This window comes from Schistocerca cancellata, chromosome 9 (genome assembly GCF_023864275.1).
Source record: "Schistocerca cancellata isolate TAMUIC-IGC-003103 chromosome 9, iqSchCanc2.1, whole genome shotgun sequence".
Taxonomy (NCBI): domain Eukaryota; kingdom Metazoa; phylum Arthropoda; class Insecta; order Orthoptera; family Acrididae; genus Schistocerca; species Schistocerca cancellata.
The window spans coordinates 4,644,354-4,667,888 of record NC_064634.1 but is presented as its reverse complement, the minus strand read 5'-3'; the positions used below and the strand labels follow the sequence as shown (position 1 = coordinate 4,667,888).

The 23,535-nt window shown below is 42.7% G+C and overlaps 1 protein-coding gene across 4 annotated transcripts in view; it reads left to right on the top strand.

The window, feature by feature from the left end:
• Positions 1-23,535, top strand: part of LOC126101629 (myrosinase 1-like) — a 521,409-nt gene that overhangs the window by 457,576 nt on the left and 40,298 nt on the right. For all 4 annotated transcript variants that reach the window (XM_049912315.1, XM_049912313.1, XM_049912312.1 and 1 more), the window contains exon 8: positions 4,989-5,136. In XM_049912315.1, the coding sequence (XP_049768272.1) occupies positions 4,989-5,136 (148 nt within the window). The remainder of the gene's footprint in view (positions 1-4,988; positions 5,137-23,535) is intronic.

Genomic DNA, 23,535 nt, shown 5'->3' with positions numbered 1-23,535 from the left:
ACAGTAGGCCCAGCAGATACCAACAGGAAGGCAGAAAAGAGTAAGGCCCAAACAAATGAGATGTCGGAAGAACCCTTATATGATAGCTCTGTGGAGATATAAACTGGAGGGGCAGAATGGAAGGCACAGAAATAGTGTCCTAAACATAAACAAATACATGAAAAAGAATTTCCAATAGGAAGAAACATTTCTTACGAATGTTTTAATTACAAGGAAAATGAAGAGGGTGCTGCACATAAAAAAAAGATGCTGAGAAAAGTTATTGACGAAAAAGAGAAAGAGAGTATGAAAAGAAGAAGAAGAAGAAGAAGAAGAAGAAGAAGAACAGTGCTAGGAAGGGGGTGAAACATGATGTGATATTAGCATCAGAAAGCTCACATAAAAACTGCATGTGCAAAAGCAAATGTTCATGCATGAATTAAGCTAAGATGGTTAACAGAAATTAAACATGTTTCAGGGAACACAAGGAACTTTCACTTTTGGTAGTGAACCAAACTCACAACCAAAACTTATTGGCTTTCAGAATAAATTTATGTAGAAGCATGTGTTGCTGAATCCTCAAAAATTTATATTATAATCCAGCTTTTGATACTGCTTTGAAAACTTACAGACTGTTTGCAAAGTGACGAGTACATTTTTATTTATGTGAGATTCCAAATATTTGCAGTTTCCATATCTTACTCATATTAAAGTAACTACTGTAAATTCCTTGGTGTGCTGTATTGGATAACTTAATTTTTGAATAATTTACATTGGCTAAATTCTGCAATGTAGCGTGTGTGTGTGTGTGTGTGTGTGTGTGTGATAAAGCACAAGCTCAGACAGGGTCTGGATGAGGAAGGAAATTGGCTATTGGCCATTTCCATTTCAAAGCAACCAACTTAGCAACTCTGATTGATTTAGGAAATCCATATGGCCTACGTCAGAGTGGACAGGCAGACTTGGATGCCACTCCTCCTTTAATGTTAATCATCTTTCTGTCTACTGAGAATGGTGATCCAAGACCAGGAAGGGCAAAAATATCAACAGGTTTATGATGAATAAAACTTCTTATCTATGCTTTTGAAGAAGATTGTGGTACAATGTGCAAAGAAGTTTCTGAGAGATTTTAGCATCATCAGCATTCTGAATTCTTACAAGTTATTTAAGAAAACAGAGATATTGCTGCATGATATGTCCATTGCCATTTGACTACTAAGTAGGTACAGAAATGGCTCGACATCACTGACTTCCAAAAATGTGAGCACAACATTGAGTATGAAGCAGTCTGGATCAAATTGTCACACTGATGTGAAGTTGCACTGTGCTTTGGAGCTGATATAAAACTTTAGGCCCTCCTGTAACAGAACAGTTAAGCCAGGTCAAAGGTCAGAGGAAGGCAATACAATCCAAAATATTTAGAGTTGAAGATAGTTTTACTTTTAGAGAGAAAATCTAAAGAGGAAAGACTTATGAGAAATAATTAGAAAAGAATGTAACATCACTTCACAGGAAAAGGATATATTCAAGTAATTGGTCACTTAATTCATGATGATGGCTTCCTGATAACTAGTACCGAAAAGACTGGCATCAAAAAGGTATAGTTTGTAGAAAGTAGTCAAGACACCATAAAACTCAAACTGAATCTAACACCACTACTAGTTTTGATAGTGACCTCAGTTATAGAATTGGGTGTGAAACCATTCAAACCAGTTTTCTGATGCCCAGAATGGATTACATTGTATCCATAATCATTCTTTTCTTACCATATGATTTAATTCATGGTTTAATATTTGTATAACCATGCTGAATTACTCATGTAAGTGTACTTATGTAAGTGTATAAATAAAAGAAGGGAAAGGCAACTACTCACCTATATCACATCAATCCATGGAGCACAGCAACAGTTAACAGAAAGCAGCATTCACACTAGCCTTCCAGTACTAGCTCAATTTTCAGCAACAATACACACATTCATACACGCAACTACACAGAAACCCAAACACACTATTACATTGCCATGGCAAGACTAATCATTGACACTCCATTTTTGAAAGCAGTTGCCTGAGCTGATGGAGGTGGGGAGGTGATAGGGAAGAACCCAAGAAGAGGGAGTGGGAAAGAGGCAGGTCTTTGGATAGATGACTGCACAACATGATGATAAAAGTGCAGAGGGTGCAACAAGAAAAGATGTAGGAAGAGGGAGAGGGGCAGAGAAATTAGGAGGAAGAAGAAGAGAGAGGTAAAGATGATGAGGGAGAGAGGGAGGGGAAGAGAAAGGTGAGAGACTGAAAAGGGGCAGAGGAGAGAGGGATGGAGGGAGGGAGGGAGGGGAGCAGGGAGAAGAGAGAAGGGAAAAGGCTAGGTGAATCAGTGGGAACAGGTTAGTGGAGATTTAGGCCAGTGGGATTGCAAGAATGCAGGATATGTTGGAAAGACAATTCCTATTTGCTTATTTTAGAGAAACTTGTGCTCGAAGAGAGTATCCAAATGACCCCCACAGTGAAGCAGCTGTTTAAGTCACTTGTGCTGTGGTGTGCAGCATATCTGGCAAGTGGATGGTCAAGTTTGTGGTTTGCCGCAGTTTGAAGGTGGCCATTCATGGAGGTAGAAAGTTGGTTACTTGTCATGGCCACATAGAATGCAGCACAGTAATTGGAGCATAGCTGACATATAACTTGGCTGCTTTCACACATGACTCTGCCTTTTATTGGGTAGAACATGTCTGTGAATGGACTGCCGTAGGTGGTGGTAGGTGGGTGTATAAGGGATATCTCGCACCTGGGTCGACTGTGAGGGAATGACCCAAGGGGTGCAGGTTTGGAATAGGGATGGACCAGGATATTCTGAAGCTTGAGCGGGCAGCAGGACACCACTTTGGGTCACATTTAGGGTAGCATATCCATCATCTCATGGCACAACAGGAGGTAGTAGAAGATCTGGTGGAGAATATGGTTGGCCTTTTCAAGGCCACAGTGATACTGGGTGATCAGAGGAGTGCTGGTTCATGGCTGTTTAACAGGTTTACTGGTGTTAGATGAGCTGATGGCCTGGGAGACTTGTTTATGGATGAGCTGGATAAAATATTATCTCTCAGTAAAGGTTTTTGTAAGGCTATCAGAATATTTTGACAACTCCTACTTTCCACAGCAGATGTGGTGTTCACACATGGTGAGACTGTAACAAAGAGACTTTTTGATAGAATGGTTTACAGTTGTCAAACTGGAGGTACTCTCGGTGCTTGGTGTGCTTGATAAGGACAGATGTATTTATGGAGCCATCTGAGAGGTGGAGGTCGACGTGTAGGAATGTGGTTCATTGAGTTACGAAGGACCAGGTGGAGCAGATTTGGGAGTAGGTTATGGAGGGTAAAGCAAAGGTTGTCTTTGACATGAGTCCAGATTGTGAAAATGTCATCAATGAATCTGAAAGACACAAGAGGTTGTAGGTGGTAATTGGATATGAGGGTTCCCTCCAGATGACCTATAAATAAGTTGGCATAGGATGGAGCCATGTGAATATCTGTGGCAGTACAACAGATTTGTTTGTAGATTTGGTCTTTGAATGTGAAATAATTGTGGATCAGGATGTGGTTGGCTAAGAGGGTTAGGAAAGGGGAGGTGGTTTGGTACCAGGAACACATTGGGAAAGGTAATGTTCCGTGACCACAAGACCATGGGCATTGGGGATGTTAATGCATAGGCAAACTGGTCCCACTGCCTCACCTTGCATTTTACCTTCTCTCTTCTACCTGTACCACTCCTTCTCTATCCAGATAATCGACTACTTTCTCCCACCACTCTTCTGCTCCCCTGTCCCTCATTCCCACATACTCTCTCTCTCTCTCTCTCTCTCTCTCTCTCTCTCTCTCTCTCTCTCTCTCTTCCTCCCCCCTCTCCCTCCCCCTCTCTCCCCTCTCCTTTTCCATCCTTTCCCTTCTCTCTTCCTCTTGATCTTCACCTTTCTCTTCTTTTTACCCCTCCCCCTTTTCCCCCCTCAGTTCCCCACTCCTGCCCTCTCCCTACATCTCTTTTTGTTTTACCCTCCGTACTTTTTTCGTGTTGTGTAGCGGCCATGGTGAAGTCATCTGTTCAAAGAGCTGCCTCTTTTCTGCTACCCCATTTTTGCATCCTTTCCTATCCCCCCCCCCCCCCCCTCCATCACCTCAGACAACTGCTTTCAAAAATCGAGTGTGAATTATATTGCGGTTGTGTGTGTGAATGTGTGTACTGTTGCTGAAAAATGAGCTAGTGCTTGAAAGCTAGTGTGAATGCTGCTTTCTGCTTGCTGTGCCCCAAGCATTGATGTGATATAGGTGAGTAGTTGCCTTTCCCTTTTTTACACATTGTTATGAAAATGGATTTTATTTTAAAGCTTGCTTGACAGTGATGTTATAAGTTCATGCTTAAACCACGATATGAACCTAGGATTTTGCTCTGTAAAGGGCAAATAAAAAAAGACTGTAATTTTTGTTTCATTATTTGTTTTTGTACAATATTGCAGTTACAGATTAGAATTTAACAAAATTATACTACAAAGTTTTTTAACTGAAATAATTTCATGGCAGCCTACCACATCAGTAATTTGAGAGGTAATGATAAAGTTTGTCTGTTAACTGAAAAAGGGAAGTTATGTATTTCATTGTTCATTTTTATTTGCAAGTGCATGTTTGCAGTCCTGGTACATACGGGAACTTCACACAACAGTAGTGAAGCAAAATGCTAGAAGAGCCAAAGTAAAATGGTCCGGCCCACTGATAAAGTGAGGATGGGCTTCCATACTGTTCTGGCACTTCTAGCGTGTTGTTGATGTACTGTGGTGTTATGTTTCAGTATATACCAGGACTGTAGACATGTACTTTCAAACAAACCAACAACTATTTAGATGCATAACATAAATTTTTAGTTGCCTGTAAAAACTTTACAATTGCTACTCATAATGCATTACTTTATCTACATATTATTTAGTAATGGCTTACATAATGTGACAATTTTGCTGTCTTATTTAAGTTTGGATACTGGGCCCATCCAATCTACAGCAAAATTGGTGACTATCCTGCTGTAATGAAGGAGAGAATCATGAGAAACAGCCTGGCAGAGGGCCGGTTCAGATCTCGTCTACCAGAATTTTCTCCACAGTGGGTCAAATTTATCAGAGGTAATAACGGAAAATAATTGTTGTAGCCATACATTTGTGCCTTTGGGATACAAATTGTGACATTCTATTACAGAGAAACATTAGACAATGTTGATTACTGTGAAAGTATTGATGTTTCAATGTTGTTATGTATACATATATATTGTTCATATTCTTTGAAGTTTGTCTGTCACATGTCTCATAAATTCTTTGGTTCATTTTTAGTGTAGTGAGATAAAACTGTATGCCACATCTAAATTTGAAGCCAGATCTCTGCCACAACCAAGTATACCATCTCGTCATGTCTCAAAGCTTGAGCCTGTCACTGGCTTCATACTAAATAGAAGCCCTCTCAGTAGATACTGAAAGACTAGTAGTACCGTCATGAGAAAGGGTGCAGTGGGAAGTTCTGCTTACCAGTCACTTTTTAGTTTGTTGCTGAATGCATTCTCATACTCTATGCAGAATATGTGTCCCATTGATTATATACATGAGAAGTGAAAGTTGCATGTTGGACAAGGGTTCAAACTCAGAGTCTTGCTTTTCACTAGCAGTGTGCTGCCAATTGCACCTTGTCTGGCAGACAGTTTAAGCTTTCTACAAAAAATGAACCACTGTGGTGGTAGCCTCTCACACCATAGGATGGGGAAAGGAGGAGGAGGGGGGGGGGGGGGGTAGGAGTGGGTCACTGGGTCACTGCACAGTTCTGAAGGGAATGGGACAGCTCACTGCAGGTTGAAGCTTTTTCAACAGGCACGCGCGCACACACACACACACACACACACACACACACACTCTCTCTACACACTACACATGGGGGAGGTGGGGGGGGGGAGCAAGAGAGAGAGAGAGAGAGAGAGAGAGAGAGAGAGAGAGAGAGAGAGAGGGAGAGAGAGAGAGAGAGATCCTAATAGTGTTGCCTAAACAAAAATATGATTCTTACTAAATTTAAACTGTTGTCAATGTTTAGTTGTAATAAAATTAAAATGGAAATTTTGAAATGAGAACCATTAATGAAATTTAACACTGATATTTATTAGATGCAGTTAGTAATATGCATCCTAACTTAGCTTACAACTCATGCTTCCGTAATTTTTCTATTTAAGTCACATTTTCTCTGGAGTGTGCCATAATTTAAACCTACTACAAAATATAACAGTTTGATCAATCCATTTAATTCTCTGTCACTGTAAGTTTTCAATTTATGTTACTTTGATTCAGCTTGTCAGTGGCTGTTAGTGAACTCACTGCAGGTTGAAGCTTTTTCAACAGGCACGCACGCACACACACACACACACACACACACACACACACACACACACACACACACACACACACACTCTACACACTACACATGGGGGAGGTGGGGGGGAGCAAGAGAGAGAGAGAGAGAGAGAGAGAGAGAGAGAGAGAGAGAGAGAGAGAGAGAGAGAGGGAGAGGGAGAGAGAGAGAGAGAGATCCTAATAGTGTTGCCTAAACAAAAATATGATTCTTACTAAATTTAAACTGTTGTCAATGTTTAGTTGTAATAAAATTAAAATGGAAATTTTGAAATGAGAACCATTAATGAAATTTAACACTGATATTTATTAGATGCAGTTAGCAATATGCATCCTAACTTAGCTTACAACTCATGCTTCCGTAATTTTTCTATTTAAGTCACATTTTCTCTGGAGTGTGCCATAATTTAAACCTACTACAAAATATAACAGTTTGATCAATCCATTTAATTCTCTGTCACTGTAAGTTTTCAATTTATGTTACTTTGATTCAGCTTGTCAGTGGCTGTTAGTGAACAAAAGTTGTCTGGATTTAATATCTTTGAAGTTATCCTAAACATGGAACTGCGGTAAAACATACCCACAGTTATCCTGATCGCAACAGTAGGCTTTTGTATGTTGCTGCTTTGTAGCTTGATTTTCCCCCAGCATATACTGGTAATATTATCCTGCTGTCCTTCTATTTTACTTGACTTGGCCATTGCTAATGTGGGATTTTGTGACTGGCAGCACACACAGATTGACAATAAACACTTTTAATATCTTCAAAGTTAACACAATACAGTGTCACTAGGTTATAAGAGGATACACCAAAAGGAATATAATGAGCTTACAAAAGACAAAATATATCTCACTGTAAGAGTCAATTGTTGCTTGTGATTTCCCTATTGATCTTCAGGTTGTGACACCCTGCCCTCGCCCCCCTTACCACTCACTTTTTTTAGCCCTGGGAATGTTGAATAACTTGTGTTCTAGCTGCTATCCTGCCCTAGTCATCATCAGTGGACACCATGGTGTAGAGGATTGTGGCAGCCACTGCTGCTCATTTGTCTCCTCGACATTCATGCTGGTCAAATTCATTTTCTGGGGTAATGTGGTAATGGGTGGGAGGTAAGGTCCTGTAGCCATAGGGTGGCCCCAAGTTGCATTTGTGTCAGTCATCTCCTCTACAACATGAGCCTGCTTTAAGTGCATGACAGAAACTGTCTCCTTGTGCCCATTCCAGAAAATTTTAAAAGTGTGTGATCCTCTTCGTATCACCACGTAAGATCCAGAGTATATTGGCGTTGAAGGTGGGTGCACAGCATCGTCTCACAGCCAAAGATGAGTAGTACTGAACAGATCCCTGTGAATGACTACTAATTTGTCATAGTGAGAGTTAGGCTCAGTCAGCTACAGCACAGACACATTCTCATGAAATACATTCCCAAACTCAGAAATACTCATCACCAGTGGAATCTGTGTGTGTTTGTCCATAATAAGCTCAGCAGGCAGTCTCAAGTTTTTGCCATGGGGCAACTGTGCTGCTGTGTGTCCTACATCTTCTTTCAGAGCCGTCTTTAAACCCAGCAGGACCAAAAGCAAGGCATCTGTTCACTTTTCACCTCTGCACATCAACACTGCCTTCAAAGCCTGGTGCAGCCATTCCACCATCCCTTTACTTGTGGAATGGTAACTGGTGGTGTAAATGTTTAGGCAACTGCATCGTTGAAGGAACTCCTGAAACAATGATTCTTCAAACTGCCAATCTCAGTTAGTGGTAATCGTCTGCAGAGACCAGAATCGTGAAATCCATCCATTAACCAGTGTCTTTTCCACTGTAACTGCAGTAATGTCTGCAATGGGACACACCTCAGATTATCTTATGAAACAATCTACAACTGTAACAGTAAGTGCCTGACTATGACAGTGGCCATACCGAGACCAAATGGATATACAAGAATTACATTGTAGATGTAATAATGGTACCTCTAAGTGTTGACACATGCCTGCTTACTTTACATTGCAGGCAACATTGACACTATTGATCCCACCTTCTCCAATCCTTCTTCATCCCACGCCAAATAGCTTTTTGTTTCAGTAATGCCACCATGGCATGCACTCGCAGCTGAGACAAGTTATGAAATGCATCAAAGACTAAACAATGAAAGTGTTTGAGGACAAAGACTCGAAGCATATTACAAGATTTGTCGTGCCACAAACATATAGCCAATTCTGCCCTTTTCCTGGGGGAAACAATGCTCTGGGTCCAGTCTTTCAGCCATAGCAATACTACTCAAGTGTACAGCCTTTATGTCTGTGCAGCATCTGGGTAGAAAATCCAGGACCACATTTCTGCTTCCACTAATGTGGTGCCCATCTGTCGTTAACTGTGACATGAACTCTGCATGTCTGCATTGTCTAGTAGACCCATTAGAGATTGTTAATAGTGCTGTTAAAGGAGCACAGTCGGTGTAGATGAAAAAATGTTTCCCTTCAAGTGAGCATCTAAAATTCACGATGGCAGCATATATGGTGTACAACTCTCTGTCAGTGGTGTGCCAATTCTTCAGAGCATTGGTGAGAAGCTGAGGAGAGAAAGAAGAATGCTGAAGGTTGTCACACACTTTATAGTAACTGCTGTAAGATTTCCCCACAGCCACCTGACTAGCATCTACCGTGAGTGTCATAGGCATGTTATGGTGTGGATATGCAAACAATACAGCCAGCACTGCATAATCATTGACTCTGTTAAAAAATGTCAGTTGCTCTGTTTGCCACTTTATCTTCCATTTTCTGGCCTTTTAAGCAGTGCAGTCAGTGGTGGTTTGCTCCCATACATTCCAACAAGAGTGTGATACCTGCTGATGAATTTCAGAACCTAGGAACATGATGCAGTTCTTTCCAAATGCACATTTATCTTGACTGATTACCACTCCATGTTTCTGTAAATGCCAAAAAACTTGGCACAGATAGATCTAGTGTTGAGTAATTGACTCTGAGGAAACCAGGATGTCATCCACATAACAAAAGAGGAATTCGAAGCCCTGAACACTTGATGGATGGTGCGCTGCCAAGTTTGTGTGGCCTTTCTTCAACCCTTATACAATATAATGGTATTGAAATAATCCAAATTGCACAGTGAGGGCCGTCTTTTCAACGTCAGTTAGTGCCACAGAAATTTATGAATAAGCTTAGATACTGTCAATGATGCTAAAAATTTAAGCTGTCACCATAGAGTTGTTGAAATCCATGATGCTTGTGTGGTATTGGATACCTGTCAGGTATCGTTCTGAAATTTAGCACATGGTAGTCACCACATAATCACCAAGTGCTGTTGCATTTTTGTACCACATTTATTGGTGGTGCCCATTGGCTCTTAGATGGCCTCATGAGTCCTTCCTGAATTTGCTTATCTGTGTCTTTCTTTACTACTGTGAACTTTCCTGGTGTGAGCCATCAGGATTTGGTTGCCACCAGCAGTGTGTTGTGTATGGCCTTACTCTTTGCCTCTGTCATTGATGTAATGCCAGTAAACTCATCCTAAATATAACTCAGATCTCCTGCATATTCTACAGCTGTGACCTCTGCAACACTCCACAGTGTTCCTCTGTTGAGCTCCATTACCAGTTTGAAATGGTGTAAAGAATCCACCCCCAAAATGGTGTCACTGACATCCCCCTACCAAGAAATCCCTCTCAAATTGTTTGTTTAAGCCAATGTCTAATGTCATTATCTTCTTGCCATATGCTCTGATGACTGAATTGTTTGCTTCTGTGAGGTGTAGTGAAGCCAATACTGATCGGTTCCAAATGACTTATCAGTGTCACACCTAGCTCTGAACCTGTGTCCACCTAAAACTCTGTTCCTGAATACGTGTCCACCATAAGAACAACAAGATACACTCAGTGCACTCACAAAACCAATTCTTTGAGGATTCTAATCAGGCACATTAGGCCTAATGGTTGTATCACAAAAATAAAATTGTAACTCCTCAAAGATGAGGTTCTTGCAGCCAGACCCGAAAATGATTTAATAATGCTATATGTTGATTGATTGTGTGCCGTGCACAGATTCAAATTTATGATTCTGTGCACCCATATTTTTCTGTCTGAAAAAAAATCTGTTGTCCTGCTATTCTGTGCACTAGGGCTAAGAAAACTGCGACCTCCAAGAGTCAGACCAATTCACCTGTTCAGTGCTATGTGCAGGAAAATGACACAGTGGTTTCTCTGTGGAAATCATCTTGTGCTTTGTGCCTGAGATCACACTGTGGAATTTTTCAGTTATGGGTGCCATCAGAATACTCAGCACAGTAGTCACAGCAGGGCAAGGAGGGAGGGATTACGGAAAAATGCAGCACAATGTGTTACAACCTTTAATCACCAATAATTGCATGGATATTCAAACACACTCTTTTAGAAACGATAGCTGGTTACATGATAACAACTCAGTATCTCTCATTCGACTGCCGTGCCGTGACATGCGACCGGCGCCGTTCGTAGCTAGGTGGCGCTCCCGCGCTCAGCCGAGTTGCGGAGCGCCTCTATCGCCGTTTGCGCGTACTGTCGTGGCGGCACTGTTAAATGTCATGGCACTGTCACAACAGTTTTCTCCCTTTGAAAAAAAAAAGACTCACTTCCTTGGAGACGTGGACAGTACGGAGACATCCATGGCCTCTTGTGAGGCCCCGAGAAGATCTCGCGGAGAGACACGAGAGTATGGTCGAAAATGTCCAGGACGGAAGCTCGTGCGTGGAATGTGCCTCCTGGACAAGATGATGGGTGAAAACTCCGGAGCAGTATCCATAGGTGTCGTGGACCTGGGGGTGTGCTCCAGCGAGATGAGTCCCGGAGAAGGCGGCGTTGCAACTGGGGCCGGGTCCGGCTTACTTGGAAGCGATAGCGACGTCGGCTGCATCAACACGTACTGTAGATCGGCAGCAGTGACAGGACTGGCTTCTCGGGCTGGTGGAGGCGAAGGAAGGGGTGGTGGCACCAGCATGGCCACCACTCATGGGCGCATCTGGTCGTAATGGCGAACAACCATGCCATCGTCCGTACGTATTTCACAAAGCCGGCGGCCGCGAGGAGCCTTGACCACCCCTGGAATCCATTTAGGGTGAGATCCATACCCTCGTGCCCACACGTCGGCGCCCAACGAGTATTTTTATTTTCCCGCACTAGGGGACACAGCACAAGGCCCGACAGGGTGAAGCAGGTGCAGTAGAGTGCGCGGTTGGCGGCCATGCAAGAGTTCAGCAGGGCTGCGATCACCCAGAGGCGTGAAGAGATAAGAACTCAGAAATTGCAGCAGAGCGTCATCTGTGGAAAAATCACTAAGGAATTTTTTCATCTGGCTTTTGAAAGTGCGGACAAGGCGCTCGACCTCCCCATTTGATTGCAGGTGGAAGGGCGGTGCTGTAACACGATGACTCCCTTGTCCAGTACAAAAATCACGGAAGGCCTGCGAAGAGGACTGAGGGCAATTGTCCGTGACGATCGTGGATGGAAGGCCTTCTAGTGCAAAGATTTTGGACAAAGCCAGTGTTGCCACCACAGTGGTGGGCGATGGACATCGAACAACAAACGGAAACTTCGAGAAGGCGTCAATCAACAGTAGCCAATAAGTACCGAGGAAGGGGCCAGCAAAGTCAGCGTGCACCCGTTCCCATGGCTGCACCGGATCAGGCCACGGAGAGGGCATTGTATGAGGTGCAGCCAGTTGTTGGGCGCACTGACCACACGCAGCAACCATGTGGGTGATGTCTGAATCAATACCGGGCCAATAAACATGCCTGCGGGCCAGGGACTTAGTCCGAGAAATACCCCAATGGCCTTCATACAACAGTTTGAGAACATCTTTGCGAAGAGAGGTTGGCACCACGACCCGTGGAGATGCGCCATCCGTGGCCAGAAGAACGACACCATCACAAACAGACAGACAAAGGCACAAGGTGTGGTAGTTGCGAAGGGGATCCGATGCCCGGCCCTGGGTCCTGTCCGGCCAACCCCGTTGAACAAAACTGATCACCTGACGCAGGACCGGGTCCTGCGCAGTAGCCGACGTGACCTGCGAACCTGTGGAAAACCCTCGACCGCACGACGTTCTTCCTCATCAATGTGGAAACAGCGTAGTTCATCACGATCGAAAACCGGGTCGGGGCCCATCGGCAATCGCGACGATGTGTCAGCATAGACGTGCTGGGCCGTGGGGCAATACTGAATCTCATAGTGAAAACGAGACAAGTATAAGGCCCAATGTTGCAGGCGGTGAGCTGCCCTCGGAAGCGACGCAGATGGGCTGAACAGAGAGACCAGCGGCTTGTGGTCGGTGATGAGGTGAAACTTAGAACCATACAAAAAAAACGCTGAACTTTTTAGAGCATAATTGATAGCGAGCGCCTCCTTTTCGATTTGAGAGTAACGCCGTTGCGCATCGTTGAGGGTCTTGGAAGCATAGGCGATGGGTCGTTCCGACCCATCCTCATACCGATGGGCGAGAACAGCCCCTAGGCCATACTGTGATGCGTCAGTCGCCAGAACCAAGTGCTGACGCGGACGGAATGTGGCAAGACAAGGCGCCGACTGCAAATGAGCCTTCAGGTGGACAAAAGCCTGCTCACACTCGTCGGACCAACAGAAAGGTACATTTTTGCGTAACAGCTGATGCAGAGGATGGAATGAATTTGTGATAATAAGCAATCTTGCCTAGAAACGCATGAAGTTCTTTGAGCGTAGACGGCCGGGGTAGAGCGTTAATGGCCGCAACGTGCTGACGTAGAGGATGTATACCCTCACGGGACAAGTGGAAACCAAGATACACAATGGAGGGTTGGAAAACTGTGACTTGTCCAGATTGCACCTCAACCCAGCCGAATGCAAAACCCGAAACAGTGAACGCAAATTGCGAAGGCGCTCCTCAGTGGAGGCCCCCGTGACAACAATGTCATCCAGATAGTTTATGCAGCCGGGAATGGAAGCCGTGAGCTGTTCCAACAACTGCTGAAAAATGGCCGGCACGCTAGCGACGCCAAATGGTAACCACTGGTACTGATACAACCCACAAGGAGTGTTGATGACGAGAAATTCCTTGGAAGAAGCATCCAACGGCAACTGATGGTATGCCTCCGATAAGTCAAGTTTGGAAAAGAACTGGCCCCCAACGAGCTTGGTAAATAACTCCTCAGGACGGGGAAGAGGATAAGTGTCAATGAGGCTCTGAGCGTTGACAGTGGCTTTAAAATCACCACACAATCGCAGCCTCCCATTTGGTTTAGAAACCACCACGATTGGCGATGCCCATTCACTGGAGGTAACAGGAAGGAGAATCCCTGAAGTTGTTAACCTGTCTATCTCAGCCTCGACAGGTGCACGCAACGCCACCGGAATAGGGCGTGCCCGGAAAAACTTTGGGCGAGCTGTAGGTTTAAGAGTAATGTGGGCTTCAAAATCCTTGGCACAACTCAGACCAGCAGAGAACACGGACGAAAATTCAGAACACAATCCATCCAGCTGTTGATACAGAATATCCTCAGTTATGAGGTGCACATCATCATCAATGGAGAACCCGAACAACTGGAAAGCATCATAACCGAACAGGTTTTCAGTGCCCGCATGATCCACCACATAAAACGTGAGGGGCCTAACAACAGACTTGTAGGCAGTGGAAGCATCAAACTGGCCAATGATAGGAATTTTCTGTTTATTATAAGTTCTCAGATTTTGCGTAACTGGAGACAAGGGAGGGGAGCCCAACTCCAAATACGTGCGAGAATTAATGAGAGTTACTGCAGAGCCAGTGTCCGCTTGCATGCGAATGTCTTTATCCAGAACACGAACAGTAACAAACAACTTATTTGTTTGAGAAAGCACACAGTGAACATCCATGTCCGATGCCTCATCCTCGTCGACAGGAACTTTAGGGGACTGACACACAGAAGCAATGTGGTCTTTTTTCCAACATGAATTACACATGGCCCAACATTTTGGACATGCAGCCGTGTCATGCTGTACGAAACAACGTGGACAAGAAGGAAGTGCGGCGGAACGAACCTGCTTCTGTGGTTGCTGTTTTCGCTACGAGCGTTGTTTACACGAGTGAACCGCCGCCACATCTTCATTCTCCTGTGAAACAGGCAAATTGTCCATGTCGAAAGTTGACTGTACAGCGCCTACATCACACCACGCGTCTATTTGCACGCCAGCAGTGTGAGCCACTTCGAAGGATTGAGCGACGCTTAGAACTCCCGACAACGACAGGTTTGGCAGTTGTAGGACACGTTGCCGAACTTCTTTGTCAGGAGCAAGCCGTAGAATATCATCCCTAACCATTGAATCAGCATAAGACTCATGATGAGTGAGTGTCCGTGACAAACTGACATTTCCTACTCAGACCGTGTAGTTCCGCCGCCCAAGCCCGGTAAGATTGATGGGGCTGTTTACGCCACCGGTAGAATGCCACGCGGGCGGCAACGACGTGGGTGTTTTTTCGGTAATAGTTAGACAATAAGTCACACATTTCTTGGAAGGACACAGAGGCAGGTTCCCGAAGCGAGGCTAACTGAGATAGCAGCTGATAGATCCGTGGGGAAATCCAAGACAGAAATAACGACTTACACATAGGAGCGTCAACTACGCCAAAAGCCGAGAAGTGTTGCCGCAAACGCTTCTCATAATCCTCCCAGTCTTCAGCGGCCTCGTCGTAAGGAGGGAATGGATGTGGAGAAGAGGAAGACAGATGATGAGTAAGCGACGTCAACAACGCCTGAATAGCACCCGTCAGCTGTGTTTGTTGTTCAATGAGCACTTGCATAAGCTGTTCCATGTCTGCCCCGTCACGAACACACAAATCCACAACGCAGTGAAAATATCCCATCCTCGTCGCCAAAAAGTGTTATAACCTTTAATCAGCAATAATTGCGTGGATATTCAAACACACTCACTTAGAAACAATAGCTGGTTACATGATATCCACTCAGTATCTCTTATTCGACTGCCGTGCCGTGACATGCGGCCGGCGCCGTTCGTAGCTGGGTGGTGCTCCCGCGCTCAACTGAGTTGCGGAGCGCCTCTATCGCCGTTTGCGCGTACTGTCGTGGCGGCACTGTTAAATGTTGTGGCACTGTCACAACACAATCGTGTGTAACACTCTTTATAGTCCGTAAAGAGAAGGTCATGCACTTGCCTGCCCTGTCTTCTAAACATTGCTGAAACCAAGACCCATAATCCTTATGCTTATTTGTCCTGAATTTATACTGCTTAATCAGTGTTAGTTTTTGTGTCCTCTGAACATTACCTACTCTGTGGTGGCGCAACTTATGCGCTAACTGCCTGAAAGCTCTCTGCCAGCTTGCTCTGTGGAATTTGTCGGAGCATCCAATTGAATGTCTAGTACAGGCCAGAACACACAACTGCCTCTAAAATACCTGGTTCAGCCCCACCAACCATGTCAGTTCCGGCACAGCGCTGCTGCAAACATTGAATTGTAGACAAGCAGTAATGGCCTCTGCTTTTCTGCCAACACTGTTAGAGGCTATTCTGTGTCCATGGCTAGTATCATTCTCTTGTTATCAGGAAGCAATTATAACCAAAGCATTCTCACTGACGTGTCATGGAACAGATAGGAACCTGCCAGTGAATGAAGTTCTAGCAAAGGTTGTTCCGTTGGCTCACTTCCCTCATCTAATTTCTGTAACATAATAACCTCTGTAATCCAAACTATGGACTTGGTGTGGACTGTTTGATAGGTAAGCAATTTTTCAATGCCCAGTAATTACATGTAAGTAAAACGTCCTTTACCTGTACAGTCTGCAAGTCATTTAAATGTTCGACAACATAGTGAACTTGAGCTGTGTCATCGTAAACACCACACCGTATTGGCAGAAAATGCTTTCAGCTTCCATGAATCTGAGTTCTGGTCTAGATGTTCAGAATACCTGCAGTTTGACTGGGCATGTGGTCCTATCTTGTTCAGGAAACAGATGAACCCGTGGTTGCTGGTCAGTGGAAGTACCTGCTACAGTGAGGTATTGTGTTTGCTGTACCTCATTCATGTCCTCTGGTCTAACGTTGCCACTTTCATGTTGGTCTGTCATTTCTTCATGTTCTGTCTTGGGGCACCACTGTAGGATTTTGTGACTGATGTGCTGATTCAGAGTGACAGCACATACAACTTGCAGTGTTGCTAGGTCACAAGAGAATGTGTCAAACAGAATACAAAGAGCTTACAAAAGACAAAACACATCTCTCTGTAACAGTCAATAGTTGCTTGTGATTTCTCGGTCAGTCTTCAGGTCACTACATTATTATACATCTCCACCAAAGAACTGTATACTACCCAATACAGCGCTTACATATTGGTATCAACCAGTATGAAGTAAAAACTTGTGTGCCGGACCGAGACTCCAACTCGGGACCTTTTCCTTTTGCGGACAAGTGCTCTACCAACTGAGCTACCCAAGCATGACTCACGCCCCGTCCTCACAGCTTTACTTCTGCCAACACCTCGTCTCCTACCTTCCAAACTTTACAGAAGCTCTCCTGTGAGCTTCTGTAAAGCACACAATGATTAAATAAACTTTTATCACATTCCTCTGTTGCCACGGACAGGTGTTACCCCACAGGAATGACCCACTCAAACCATTAAACAGTGCAGAAGCATCAGAACCCCACCAGCCACTTATACAGTTACACATTATCTCAAAGGCAGCAGCCTCATTGTAGAATTTTGCTGCTAGTTCATTATGTGGGTGATTTTCTTGCAAGGACTGTAATTTTTTCTGACCTAGCTTACCATTTATTTTATGTTACTGCTGCTCACTTGTACCTATGAGAACACAATTTATCACTGTAACATTATTATGAAAGGGATAGTTGCTACTCACCTTATAGCAGAGATATTGAGTCACAGATAGGCAAAACAAAAATACTGTCAGAAAATGAGCTTCCAGACAACAAGGAATTCATCAGAAATAGACTACATATACACATACACTCACACAAATGCAACTTGCATACACTTACCTGTGTGTGTGTTGTCTATTTTTGATGACTGTCTTGTCACTTTTTGACAGTCTTTTTGTTGTGCCTATCTGTGACTCAGCATCTCTGCTATATGGTGAGTGGCAACTATCCTTTTCATAATATTGTTACAGTCCATCCTGGATTTTCTATTGTTCTGTTTATCATTGTGTTAGCTGAAACAATAATGAAGGAATAGGTATGGGCTTGTCATTGTGAAACAACAATGGAACAGTGCAAAACAATTTTATTTATGTTTCACCATGAGATGCTGAGTCACAGAAAGGCACAACAAAAAGACTCTTATAATTAAAACTTTCAGCCATTAAGGCCTTCATCAACAATAGACTCTCTCTCTCTCTCTCTCTCTCTCTCTCTCTCTCTCTCTCTCTCTGTCTCTCTCTCACTCACTCACTCTCACTCACTCATACAAACTCAACTCACACACACAACTGCAGTCTCAGGCAACTGCGAGCAGCAGCACCAGTGCATGATGGGAATGGTGACTGGGTGGGGTTAAGGAGGTGGCTGTTGCGGAATACACTGCCAAACATATCATTCTTCATTTCAATGACTGCTTCAAAACCTGTGCCATTTGGATCCTTCCCAGCAACACTAGCTTTTCTGAACTGGGCAGGTGAGAGCTTTCCCTGAAATACATTCTATGTTCCCATAATCCTCCTGGCCTCAACCTTCGTTAGTCACTGTCCTCACCCATCCAGCCCCTTCTCTGTTCCCATTCCAGCACTACACAGCCGTCATTCCACCACCACACCCAGTTTTTTTTATTTTTCTCTCCTTTTCCGCTACCTCCCCCCCCCCCCCCCTCCATCTCTCCCCCACCCTCCATCTAAACTGCAGTAATTCACTGTCCACCACCCCCACCATGCTATTCCTCCCCCTTCCTGCCACAGCCACCTCCTTACCCCCACCAAGTCGCCACTCCCATCATGCACTGGTGCTGCTGCTCCCAGAGTGGTTGCAGTTGCGTGAGACTACAGTCGTGTGTGTGAGTTGCAGTCTACAAGCTAAGCTGCAGCAACTTTCCTTCTCATAATATTGTTACATTCCATCATGGATTTTCCATTGTTTGATTTTATTTGTTATTTGGCACACTTTATACATAGGTGCACCAGCTCAAGGGTTAAAAACTGCCAAAATAATAGTTTGAGTAAACTGTGACCCAAATATTGCAATATGTGATTATATCTTTCAATCTGATATTATCTCTGTTCCATTCAATAATTTTGAAGCCTCATTTATCACGTTTAACAAAGTTATTTCCCTTTATGAAATTATGAACTTCATCCATTAACATTATGTTCCTTCCATCATTTCATCCTCATAGTGTGATCAGACACAGGAACAACATGTGTTTATAAGACTTTTCCTCTGACAGGGGCTGTTTCTTGCTCTTTGTGGTAAATCATGTTGTTTTTGTTTTCTTTCTCTTAGGTTGCCTGGTAGCTCCTATTGGGAGCAAAATTCAGAACTTCTGCAGGCCATATTCTGTTTTGCTTTCTTACAATGCTGCAACTCCCAAACATTAGCCAAGTAGTCTGTTGAAAGACAGTAAATTTTGAACTGGCAGTCAGTTTGGTATAAGTGTCTGCCTAGTCAGTAGTGTTAACTATTTCTTTAGTATGACCAATATGTCTATACATCTTTTTTGATACTAACTACTACAACAACATTATTAACCATGAGTTACTATATATTTTGGTCTAGAGGAACATGTTTGTGTTAAATGTTTAATTTATTAACATTATACTGATTTAAAATGTGATACCTAACAGATACCAACTTTGGTAAATCCTCATTGCCAGTTTTGTAAAGGCCTCACCACTACTGTTGTGGAGGCTGAGTTTGCAAGTTTGTCAAATGTCTTCTGGTGCAGTACACCACTAAGACAATTTTTCCCTGCCACTATTACACAGCTATACCCAGGAACAGGTAACAGGATAAGAGAATGAAGGTTCTTCAACACTCCAACAAATTAGTAACAAAAAGTCACAAGAATGAGTTAGAAAAGTTTACTTATCCTTGTGACTTTCTGAATGATTAAGTCTGCAACACTGCATGTAGTATAACTGTCTGTTGTCATCTGATCATTGGTGGATTGTACTCAGCCAGCAACTGACAGAGGCAAAGTCAATATCTCCATCCTCAGCTCCACCCATGGTGCTGGTGGAACTCATGCAAGTGGTGAGTCTCTATGGCACTGGCACCAGTTCACATCTTTGCACCTATGGTGCTTTTGCCCTGGCTGTGTCTTGTTCAGACGACAGAGCACCAACTATTTAACAACAAAAAAGTAAAAAAAATCAATTATTGTAGAGTTTAAGCACTGATCAGATCTCATGATAGACAGATGGATAGCATATTTCTTAAAAATAACAAAAAATCAAGAATTACTTTCTGTAGCTCTCCTTCTTCTCCTTCTCCTTCTTCTTCTTGAGCCCTTTGTAAGATGGCAGGCAGCCCCTTTATTGATTGTGTTTTCCTCTTCTCCTGCCATGACTTCTTCATACTTTCTCTTTTGCTGTCCCACTCTTCTTCAAAGATCTTCAGTATCATCTTCATGTGTCAGCTCCACTGATAACACTCTGTTCTGTTCCCATATCCTAATTTGTCATCAGTCACTGGCATGTTGGTTGGTATGTACTTTTCTCCAGTTTTCCTTTCCTTCCACCTTGATTCCTTCAGTTCCATCTAATCCTTCCTGAATTCAACAACCAAATTGGTTCCTGTCTTTCTTCTTGTCCTCCCTGTTGTTTCCCCATATTCTTTTCATCCATCACCAGAGCCATATGTTTTTGTGAAGCCTAGGAAGGCTACCACCATCTGTTTCTTCTTTAAGGCCCATGTTGTATCAGTTGTTTGATGGTAAACATCTCTTCTATGTATCATCTATTTCTAGCTCCATATACAGACTGAAGAGGTATATTATTTATGTTCATTTGATAGGTGCATGGTCCTATATGTAATTACTTTTGGATTTTGTATTAATCCTTTCTCTGGAGTTGGTTCCACATATCTTGTTAACAATATAATATTTTTCCCATTAAATTGTAATGGTGTGGTATATCAATCAGTTTTGAATTATTTCATAATAAAAACAGTCTTGGTTGAGAAAATTATTTAATATTAATACTGCATTTCGGACCTTTTGAGGCATCATTGGACTGTCTACAAAACTACAAAACAATCTATTAGAAACATATAGAGGAAGGGGCATGGACTTATCTTGTGTGACTGTGCATATAAAATAAACTAAAAGCTGTAGAAATTTCATTAAAGTCGCTGAATATGCAATACATGCATATAAAATGGAGAATGGAAGCAAAAGTAACTAGGTATGTAACCTAACCACCATAAAAACATATAAAATGGAAAGTGGACCTAGTTAAAAGAAAAGAAAACTGTCTGTTTATCATCAAGAAGGTACAAGAAGGGGCAGAAAAGTTTCAGATGCTGTCACATGTTACCTTAAGCACACCAGTGGACTCCACCACAGCAGCACAGAATAGGACCCCACTTACAAAATAAATGTGGTATGAGCTGCATACACACTTGATAATGTCTGTTTGGCACGCACACAAATATTACTGTGACAGACCAGGATGCAAACACCATGTACAATGTGGAAAAAGGTGCCCAGCTTGCATTCAAGACTGGCGTAAGGCACATCTACAAAGTGTAAATCTATATAAAACAAATAGATTAATATGTATATATGTAAAACATTGTAATCACATGCAACCAAAATTACATTAAGGTACACCTACACCAAGCAGAAAGAAATATGTAAAATGTTGACATGATAAACAGGGATCCAAAATATGCCATCCAAGTTCTGTGATACAGGATAAAATAGCTAAATTTTAAAGTACATGCATGGTACATGCATTCAAGATCAAAAGACACAAACATCAAGACATCAGGATCAGTTGTTGTTGTGGTCTTCTGTCCTGAGACTGGCTTGATGCAGCTCTCCATGCTACTCTATCCTGTGCAAGCTTCTTCATCTCCCAGTACCTACTGCAGCCTACATCCTTCTGAATCTGCTTAGTGTATTCATCTCTTGGCCTCCCTCTATGATTTTTACCCTCCACGCTGCCCTCCAATACTAAATTGGTGATCCCTCGATGTCTCAGAACATGTCCTACCAACCGATCCCACCTTCTAGTCAAGTTGTGCCACAAGCTCCTCTTCTCCCCAATTCTCTTCAATACCTCCACATTATTTATGTGAACTACCCATTTAATCTTCAGCATTCTTCTGTAGCATCACATTTTGAAAGCTTCTATTCTCTTCTTGTCTAAACTATTTATCGTCCACGTTTTACTTCCATACATGGCTACACTCCATACAAATACTTTCAGAAATGTCTTCCTGACATTTAAATCTGTACTCAATGGTAACAAATTTTTCTTCTTCAGAAACGCTTTCCTTGCCATTGCCAGTCTACATTTTATATCATCTCTACTTCGAACATCATCAGTTATTTTGCTCCCCAAATAGCAAAACTCCTTTACTACTTTAAGTGTCTCATTTCCTAATCTAATTCCCTCAGCATCACCCGACATAATTTGACTACATTCCATTATCCTCGCTTTGCTTTTTTTGATGTTCATCTTATACCCTCCTTTCAAGACACTGTCCATTCCATTCAACTGCTCTTCCAAGTCCGTTGTTGTCTCTGACAGAATTACAATGTCATTGGTGAACCTCAAAGTTCTTATTTCTTCTCCATGGATTTTAATACCTGCTACGAACTTTTCTTTTGTTTCCTTTACTGCTTGCTCAATATACAGATTGAGTAATATTTGGGATAGGCTACAACCCTGTCTCACTCCCTTCCCAACAACTGCTTCCCTTTCATACCCCTCGACTCTTATAACTGCCATCTGCTTTCTGTACAAATTGTAAATAGCCTTTCGCTCCCTGTATTTTACCCCTGCCACCTTCAGAATTTGAAAGAGAGTATTTCAATCAACATTGTCAAAAGCTTTCTCTACGTCCACAAATGCTAGAAACGTAGGTTTACCTTTCCTTAATCTTTCTTCTAAGATAAGTCGTAAGGTCAGTATTGCCTCACGTGTTCCAACATTTCTACAGAATCCAAACTGATCTTCCCTGAGGTCGGCTTCTATCAGTTTTTCCATTCGTCTGTAAAGAATTCGCATTAGTATTTTGCAGCTGTGACTTATTAAACTGATAGTTTGGTAATTTTCACATCTGTCAACACCTGCTTTCTTTGGGATTGGAATTATTATATTCTTCTTGAAGTCTGAGGGTATTTCACCTGTTTCATACATCTTGCTCACCAGAATGTAGAGTTTTGTCAGGGATGGCTCTCCCAAGGCTGTCAGTAGTTCTAATGGAATATTGTGTACTCTGGGGGCCTTGTTTCGACTTAGATCTTTCAGTGCTCTGTCAAACTCTTCACACAGTATCATATCTCCCATTTCATCTTCATCTACATCCTCTTCCATTTCCATAATATTGTCCTCAAGTACATCACACTTGTATAGACCCTCTATATACTCCTTCCACCTTTCTGCTTTTCCTTCTTTGCTTAGAACTGGGTTCCCATCTGGGCTCTTGATATTCATGCAAGAAGTTCTCTTTTCTCCAAAGGTCTCTTTAATTTTCCTGTAAGCAGTTTCTCCTTTCATCAATTAAATTCAATATTTCTTCTGTTATCCAAGGGTTTCTACTAGCCCTCATCTTTTTACCTATTTGATCCTCTGCTGCCTTCACTATTTCATCCCTCAAAAGCTACCCATTCTTCTTCTACTGTATTTCTTTCCCCCATCCCTGTCAATTGTTCCCTTATGCTCTCCCTGAAACCCTGTACATCAGTACATCAGGATCAGGGGCAGTCATAAATATTGCAAACTAGAGACAAAAGGCTATTTTTAGGCATTAAAATAAAGAAACATGAGACATGAAATACAAAAAAGTGAAGTCACCTATAATAAAATAAGGCCATTAAAAAGCCCACCTTGAAATATAATGCCTCTGACTTGCCTGATAACAAAACAAAGAGTTTAAATAACAGTGCTGTCAACATAAAATAAAATGTATCTATGAAGCAACCTTCCAGATGCTGGTAGCATTGTATCATAATATA